This window comes from Papaver somniferum, chromosome 4, assembly GCF_003573695.1.
Source record: "Papaver somniferum cultivar HN1 chromosome 4, ASM357369v1, whole genome shotgun sequence".
NCBI lineage: Eukaryota > Viridiplantae > Streptophyta > Magnoliopsida > Ranunculales > Papaveraceae > Papaver > Papaver somniferum.
In genome coordinates this window covers 131736224-131745584 of record NC_039361.1, presented here as the reverse complement: position 1 = coordinate 131745584, position 9361 = coordinate 131736224, and the positions used below count along the sequence as shown (strand labels likewise).

The 9361-nt window shown below is 37.8% G+C and overlaps 1 protein-coding gene across 1 annotated transcript; it reads right to left on the bottom strand.

Annotated features, from left to right (window-relative positions):
- Positions 1 to 5272: 5272 nt before the first annotated feature.
- LOC113276585 (nucleolar protein 56-like) lies at positions 5273 to 8669 on the bottom strand. Its single transcript, XM_026526204.1, has 8 exons — positions 8364 to 8669; positions 7932 to 8143; positions 7632 to 7789; positions 7030 to 7217; positions 6700 to 6952; positions 6322 to 6470; positions 6106 to 6234; positions 5273 to 5848 (listed from the first exon to the last, which is right to left on the bottom strand). The coding sequence occupies exons 1-8, from the start codon at positions 8566 to 8568 to the stop codon at positions 5517 to 5519; spliced, it is 1626 nt and encodes a 541-aa protein (XP_026381989.1). The 5' UTR covers positions 8569 to 8669; the 3' UTR covers positions 5273 to 5516.
- Between the last annotated feature and the right edge of the window lie 692 nt (positions 8670 to 9361).

Below are 9361 nucleotides of genomic sequence, written 5' to 3'. Positions count from 1 at the left end.
ACTTTCCGGGTTTTCTTAGGAGTACCCTGAGTATCACTTCCCCATGTGGAACCACCATCTTCTCTAGTACCATGTTCATCTCTAGGTTGGCCACATTTCCCCTGTTCAGTACGTTCTTGTGCTAGCTGGCTACGTGTTTTCCAGGTCCTCTTACCATCCCTACCCAGCTCAGCAAACATATTCTTTGCATTGGGATTTTTAATGTGCGTGCAGTAATCAACGTACCGACGTTGCTTCGCAGGATCAAACACTTCCCCTTTGTCAGCCGAGCAACAAAAAGCCTTGACAAAAAGCTTCATTTATTCCCTCTATGTGCATTCAGAAAACAATTCACATTAACTGACTTATATTTGTATGTAGATGAATAACACAATTACAAAAATAAATACTCACCACTAGTTTAAGAATGGTAGTATCATCTCTAGTGTCAGCTTGAGAAGCAAAGGTGGATGCTCTGTTGGTCCTCCTACCGGTAGTCTGATCTATCTGTATCACCCTACCTTGGGAGAAGCCTTCGTACCAGGGATAGTAATCTGGTGTTGCCTCGTGACCTTCATCCGCATGCACCCAATATGTGATGTCTACAAGCCTAGAGTGTCTATCATTCCAATGCTTGACATCAACTTCAGGTTCATAAACCACCTTTATATCCTATTCGAGAGCCTCGCATTTGTCTAACTTGTGCTTGAACGGAGGTACATAGTCGTCATCGGGTGAATCTCGAATAAACCCAAGTTGACGCATGATTCTCATCGGATTGTACATTGAAAAACCGTTAGGGTGAAACAAAGGGCCAAGGTAATACACGACATCTTCCGTTGCGCCAACTCTACCATCCTTGTACGGATTAAAGATTACCTCTTTCGCCGTGATGTTGTCAAGTTTTTGGCGCATTTCTATCAACGCATCAGTTTGTTCCTTATCTTGAGAACCGATGAACAAGTATCGGGTTCCTGTTGGATTACCTTTGCTCCATTTTGGGTTGAGTTCCACGTCTTCATTATCTTTGAACAGTGAGGGTAAATGATCATAAATCCACACCTATAACAACCAAATGATGAAATTTTTAAAACAATGAAATAAACATAAAAAAAAAAATCAAATTTTAGAACGTACAAAAATAAGACAACTTTCATCAATCCAAGTACCTGGATTAGAGCCAAATTCCCATTAATTTGAGAAGTTCGTTTGCGAGATGCCTGGGAAAGCTGACCATTCAGATGTGCAACTATGGAAGTCCCCCAAGAGTACTTTTTCACATCTTCCAAGGGATCCAAAAGTTGAAGAAGGTTGGCGCTGACCCTGTTACCTTTGCTGTCGGGAAATACAACCGACGCAAGGACGTACAACAAATACGCATCCACCGCATAATGACATTCCATATCAGAGAGACCTTCATCTTTTTCCTTTTGTTTTGTCCCAGAAAACATCTTCCTAATCTCTACAAGTTTGAACTCTTTCTTCGCGTACTTAGTTCCCGGCACGAAAATACCATCAGTCGTCTTTTTATCCCAACCAAACAAGTTCTTGATCAATGCATAAATTTCATCCCAACTAGGCCTTCTCTTGAACTTGTCATTGGTTGATTTACCTTCGACCTGCAGCCCTAATATCTGTTATGCATCATCAGGAGTCAATGCCATCTCGCCAAAAGGAAGTTGGAATATGTCGACATCAGCGTAATACCTTTCACAGAAACTAGATACTGCGACCTTGTCATACGCAATCACAGAGTTCACAACGGCATTGTACAAACCGGAGTTTTCAACATAGTCTTTAACTCTTGCACATTCACCTTCTAGCAGCCACAACTCCATTTTCTTAAAAAAAGATTGGTGCTTAAAAAGACGTGTGGCATTCTTATGATCCTACAAAACATAAAAAAAAATATTAAAAAATAAATTAGAAAGTTAACATCAAATAATCAAATAGCAAGCAAAGTTGGGATTCTTACGATTGTCTCATAGATGGTATTATCCCACGATGCAGGATATTCAAATAGAACTTTGTCGCCATCTCTAGGTTTACCACTTCGAAGAGGAGCCAACATCAAATGAGAAGCGGGAATTTGTCTCGCGCTGGGTGCAATATCTGTTCCATCCTTCTTAACCCTCTTTACCGGCTTCGGCTTTGCAATCTCTTGCTCATGTTCTACTTTTTTTTTCCTTCATCATCTTCATCTTATTTATCACCAGCATCATCACCTTCATGCTTTTCATCATCCTTATCACCAGCATCATCCCCTTCCTCCTCCTCATCACCACCATTATTACCTTCATCCCCTTCCTCCTCATCATCACCACCATTACCATCATCAGAATCATCAGCACTACCATTTTTTCATCATCCTTATCACTCTCTTCTTCCTATTCATCTTCTTGTATCTCATCTTCTTCACCATTACTGTTAGCGAAAATAATAGGAGAGTCTGATTCTGACGAATCCGACAACTCATTACCTTTGTCTCTTGGTTCGGTGATAGAAAATGATACCTCACTCGGCTTTTCCGCGTAATGGACCGGCAAGTAAGTATTTATCGTGGCGGGGAGGTTTGGAATGAGGAGTTATCGTTATTGCAATCTTGTCTTTGGTTTTCTTTGCACTATATTCCAAACACGCCAGGAAAAAAACCCAATAAGACATCTACTTTATGGTATCAGTTAAAGCGTCGTCATTGGAATGGTCTACAAACCTAACGACCATTCTTCACAATGTGACAACTCTAATATAAACGATAAAGACCCTTTCAAATATTTGGACAGCTAGGACATATAGCTAAATAATGACTCTATGGGATCTAAGATGACGACACTATCATTTTTTGGAACATAAGGATGTTCGAGTTCCATCTAAAGTCGTTAACAAATAAACAAGGGTCGTCAAACAAGAGTCGTCATCTTCAACCTAATACGGTAACGATTCTATTCTAGGGCACAAAATGTTGAAGTATCATAATTAGGATCGTCATCTTCAACCTAATACACTAACGATTTTTCATATCATCTGCATGCAAATCAAAAGTCGTTAGGTGTTTAAATTTGGAAACTAACGACCCTTACACTGAAACTGCTAAATTTCAGTTACCAAACTCAATTTCACAATCAAAACACAACAACAAATCAAATAGAAGGTGGGTTTAAGTTCATATACCTTCTAATTGGAGCCATATCTTTTTTGGGTTTCGATTTTTTGGGTTTGGGAGTTCGTCCCTCGACAACCTTGCCTTTGACGATGTCAACGAGATTAGGGATTTGAAGTGCTTTTCGAGCGGTCTGCTTTGTAGGAGCCATGTTTGTAGAAGAAGTTAATCGTCGATTAAATTTTTATCATCGACGATTACGCGATTAATCGGTTGAAGAAAAAAAATATTCTCGGTGGAGTCGTTAATGGTGGTGGAGAAGAGAAAGGCGAGGAAAGGAAGATGAAAAGAAAAAAGAGAAGCTGATTTTCTCTTTTGGTTTAGGATTAGGGTATATAGATTGGAGGAGTAATTATGGTTTCTAATTAGAGTTAACTGATTTTTAAGATTTGTGTTTAGTAAAGGGTAAAACAGTCTTTTCAATATCGGTTTAATACGCCCCTCAAAAACTTGGGGTGCAAATAAAAAGTTATGCCCCCCAATTAAAAGTCTAAATATTGCGTGTTTATCTTCTGTTAGTCCTTTGTGAAGCCCAAAAACTTCACACAAGTGTCCTCAAATATACTTGGCTTGGGCCATTTTGATAAAACCTGCATTAACTATGAATGATTTTTTGGGGTTCATGGTTTTTTTTGGGGAACCATGGTTTTATTTTGGACATTAGAAGTAAATCTAGGTCACCCCTTATCTATATATTTATATTAGTACCTGAATTACCCTCCTGATTAATTTTGGGTAATGATTAGTTAGTATTAATAATAGTTAGTATAATGATTAGTGAGATGATTAAGTTAAAGATAATTAGTGAGATTAAAAAATCAGATGGTTTTTTTTTAAAAGAAGTAGAATTATTGAGAGAGTAAAGTTAGAGAAGATGAAGAAGGAAAACATGAAAAACGATGGATTTTACCAACCACAACCGGATGAAGGGTATTTGGGTACCCAGGTATGCTTCAAACTTAGATAATGTTGGTTGAAATTGCTCCAAATTTTCAAAAAACTGTAAATTTTTAGAGTAGATTTGGGCTTGTTCGGTTACCTTATGTGAAGAACAGGTTACCGAACTCATCTGAAAGTGTAGTTCGGTTACTTCTTCCAAACATGCAGGTTACCGAACTCGCTCTTTAATGGAGGTTTTAGTCGTTCGGTAAACAGACATGTTAACGAACTTTGTTTATAGGTTTACAGAGTAATGTTCGGTTGGTTCGCAAACTTTAACCCAACAACATATCTAACCGAACTCCACATGTATGCAATTAGTGAAGAGTTCGGTTTGTCAAGATTTTTTGCGAACAAACCGAACAGAGTAGGCAAAGTTCGGTTAATTCATAACTCAACATAGTGGAAAAAATAACACAGTTCGGTTACATTGTTTTTTTTTTTTTATGGGTAGAGTTCGGTTACTAACTAGTTTTAGAATTTTTTGCGAACCAACCGAACACCATATATTGGTTTTCAATGAGGAGTTCGGTTAAAACAATTTTTTGCGAACCAACAGAACTCGGAGTTCGGTTACGAAAAAATAAATTCGTGATAACCGAAGTGTTCTTCGTGTTCTTGGTTTCAGAATGTTCGGTTACAAAACTAGTTTTTTTTTAAACTATTCCTAACCGAACATGCCACTTTAACTTCCATTTAAACCATATTTTGATGATTTCTACTCAATTTACCCAATTATTTGATGATTTCTACTCAATTTACCCTATCAGTAAACGAATTAAAAACGATTGATGGGTTTTTCAATCGAATGAGGAACGTCAAGGAAAGAGAGAAGAAGAAGAGAATATTTATTTTTTTCAAAACTAAAAAATTTCGATTCCCCTCCAATTTTTGTTTTTGATTTTGATTTTGGTTAATAGATTCATTTAGATTAGATGTATATGATTAGATTTATATAGTTATTAGTTTAGTTTTAATTTAAATTAAAGTAAAGGGTAAATGTGTATTTACCTAACTTTAGGACACCCCTTATAAGTATAGGGAGGTTGGCCTATCATGGTCCCAAAAAAAAACCCATGGTCCCAAACAAATCCCGTGTGAGGGAATGGGGGACAAAAGTGGCGGGGGCACCTAGTAGTTCTCTCTAGTCTTTTTCCCGTAATTATGGAATATATAAAGTGGGATTGAATCGATACATCTGCGACTTAGTAGGGATTGAATTAATACATCTGCAATGAGTCCATAGTTTCCAGATACAAATGCTGGTTCTGAACAAGGAGAGAATGGACCAGTTTCAATTGAATGTTGAAGCATGGTCAATTCTTAGTGTCTCAAAGAAACTAAAGTCACTTTTTTTTTAACTGTGCAAAAAAAAAAAATCCCTAAATAAACATCATATATCACAGTACTGATTGACAGCACAAATTATTAAGAGCTCTCACTCATCCTTCCTGCTTTCATACTTCTTTTTTTTCTTCTTTACTTCAGTGGCAGTTTGAGTATCTTCTTCATCTACATTTTTGCTCTTCTTCTTTTTCTTCTTGCCACTGGTGTTCTCCAACTCTGGAGCCTGCTCTTGCTCTTCGACCAATTTGCGTTTCTCCTTCTTTTTCTTCTTCTTTTCAGGTGTAGGTTCCTCTGGAGCGTCGCCGTTAGTAGTGGTGGATGGTTTACCTTCATCCATAGCTTCACCTTTTGATTTCTTCTTTTCTCTTTTCTTTGTTGAAACATCAGCAGCAGATCCATCTTCAACATCCATCTTCTCTCCATCTGTTAAAAAGTGCAACAACAGCACGCTCGAATTAGGTAGATTAGAAATTGTATCTATATGACTTGGGAGAGCACCACAAACAACGGAACGTGCATATTCAAAAATTATTAAATAGCCCAATGTTGATTTGTAATTCCTAATTTATTTCTGTATCATACACAGGATTCCTACTTGCATCGCACTTCATGCAAATTGATCCTCTTAACTCTTTCAGGCATATAAGCAAATAAACCCCAGTAGTGTTTTCCACCCTTACCTTCATTCTGAATAATGGCAGCTTTCATCACATCAACATTCTTGCGAAGGGCAATGCCCTTATCATAAAACTCCAGCCTCTCTTCAACCTGTTCACGAAGCTTCTCCCCAAAAATGGTGGAGCTCGTCTCTGTTGCAAGAGATAACACACTTGGAAATGAGCTGGAAATATTCTGGATAACTGGATGCCAAAATGGAAGTAATGAGGAAGAGTTACCTGAGAAACAATCAATACGAGATGCAATAGAACACTTGTTTGCAAGATAGCGAGCCATTCGTCCTTTGTTTTTTGCAGATGCGCGCCCAATGAAGGAAGAATGGAAAATGAGACCGTATTTTGGAGTGTTCCCTCGGGTTTTCAATCCCTAGACACGAGAATACGAACAAAGCGAATTAGAATCCACATTCATTCTCACAGGGAATATAGAACTGAACACTTAGTGCAACATATAAATGATTTCGAACAGGACCCACAAAATTTACACTTCTAACAACCATCTTAACACTTACAAAACCAGTTAAATCTAGTTAAAAGCAAAATGAGTTACCCAAGATAATGTATAACAAAAATGAGCGTCAAAAACTGAATAAAAACCTGAAGAGAGCCTTCTCTGCACCAAGGATCTGAAGAGTGGAAGAAGGGCATTTGGCCAAATTTGTGAGACTACCTGCATGAGAAATCAAACGAGCCCCAACCATTTCACCAATAAGAGAAGCCAAATTTGGTGCTATGTCATTCATTTTTGTGACCAGATATTCATGAAGGTTTTTCCTGTATTCAGCGAGGTCCATAACTCTCTGAGCAAACTGCTTGACATTAATCAAGTCGATAGGGGACAAATCTTGTCCTGCAGGGATTTAAAATCACAAGATCAACAGAGTGCGAGACAACATAATCCCAAATTAAATAGGTGCTAATTCTTACCCATGGAAGCTTTGGCTGCTTCGACAATTTCCTTTGCTTTGTCTTCATCCCCGAGTATCTCAGTTAAACCTAGGATTTTGTCTTCAGAAAGCTCTGATTTGTTCTCCACAAATTTTGCAACCTTAGCATAGAGATAATTATCATTGACAATCTTCACTAGCTCTGGGAAATGCCAAGAGTACCATTCCCTGCACAAGGGTCACATGCTTTTCATCTTAAGTATGGAAGAAACAAAGGAGCAGCACTTAAGCAGAGAATAAAAGAATAAAAAACAAAAGCTGAGATTGCCACCAAATTTCTTACTAAAAGCTCAAACAACTTATTCTGGCACTTAAACATCGCTACTAGTTCAAAAGTTGCAGCTAAATTAAAAATTGAGAAAAGCTAGCAGGCTACTCCCTAAAAGAATACCCCGGTGCTAGTATCAACACCTCTCTCAAAATTTCCAAACCTTCAAATTTTTTTCCAGACGAAGTAAAACAAATCAGTTTTCTACTGACAAACAACCATGTACACAGATTTTCCTAGTATCAACATAACGCAAGCAAAATTTTCCTTATACTGTAAACTTACGAATCCAAAGTAATAAAAACTGGACAAACCTGACTCTCATGGAGAAAGAATTAACATCTTTGTCAAGGGTATCAAGCATGAAGATGGCCTGAATGACCATATTATCCACCCGGTTAACATTGAACTTAACCTTAGCTCTGTTGTAACTATGCCCCAAACCAAGCTGAGCTTTCTCTAGATCCGTAGGCTATAAGACAAACATACAAAGTATTAAAAAGAACAAATATCGGTACGCACAACAGATAAGAGCAAAAAAGAAAGATAGGAGATGGAGTTAGAAAAACGGCAGAATGCACGCCCTAAAAAAACTGTGAAGTTTAAATGCAAACCTTTAGGTCTTTGATAAACCTATCAAAATGCAACCTAATGCCACGAAGAAGTTCGAGAACAAACTCATTACTTTGGCACGGAATTTTAGTCTCTTCAGATATATGTGATCCAATCTTTGGTTCAGCAAGTCCTAAACTAAACTTTGGTTTCTTCCCTTCCTTAATTTTAAGATTCAACTCCAAGAAATTCCTCAACTCATCAGTCATAATCCCTAATAAACACAAAACAGACAAAGAACATAAATCATACTTCCACAAGAAATTACTTAAAAACCCAAAATAAACAAAGCTACCATAAATCACAATTTCATAAGAAATTCCCCGACCATCAATCATAATATCCATAATCTTAAAACATATATAAACCATCAGAATCAACAACAAAATTTTAATATTTAATTTGACTGTTAAATTACTAATCTGATAACTTACCTTCAGAGAGAGCGTTGCATTGATTGAGTGCATCGAGGGCAGAAGAAAAAGGATGGAAAGCAACAAGCTTCACTACTTTACCAAAACGATTAAGATCAGTAACTGAGTTACTTACTGCTTCAGTGTTTTGACCTATTTCATCAATACCATGAGCATCAAAAAGGGCAAAACCTGATGCTGATTCAAACAGAACTTTTAACTTCATTGGAGAGGTTTGCTTGCTGTGCTTCCTCTCACTAGATTTTTTCTAGGGTTTTGGAGGCAACACGGAGGAGAGGAAGTGGTGATGGAGAGACGACAAGGGTTTAGTGAAGAAAGCGATATAAATGCACTGGCAACTGGGTGATATAAAGTAGTCGACTTGTCGGTATCGGCCGTCGAGAAGTGTTCCACGATTTCGGTGAGACGAGATTTTCATTGTAACTCGTCCTTGGTTCGCTTGATTAGTTGATTGGACTAACTCAGTCGAAATTTCGCTTCAGACTCGTTCTTGTATGGGTTGACTCGTTTCAAACTCGTTTTTTGTTTTATAATTATTTCACGGAAAACGAACGTGACTATTGAGCGTGGCTTGATTGGGGTGTACCCAGATTCATTGAGGTATATCCAATTTTAAGTAGACTCATTTTAAGGGCTAAGGGGGAGTCCTAATGGGTGAAGTTACAATACTACCCTTACCTTTATTCTTATTACCCTAATCAGTTATCATTTTCATTTCATCTTCATCTTCTCCTCTTCTTCTCCTCCACCTCTACCTTATCGGCTTCTCCATCCCCTACCATTGAAAACTCGTCGATTACTTCGCCGTAATCGTCGATTCGAAAATTCTGATTAATCTTCAAACATGGAGCCACCACGGCCGAGTCCTAGTCGTATGAAAGGAGCAAATCGAAAACCCAATAAATATAACCCTGGAATTGCAAATTTAGTTCAAAGAAAAGTGAACAAAAAAACCGTTGAAGAAGAAGAAATCAACGCCGCTGAAACCGAAGAAATAC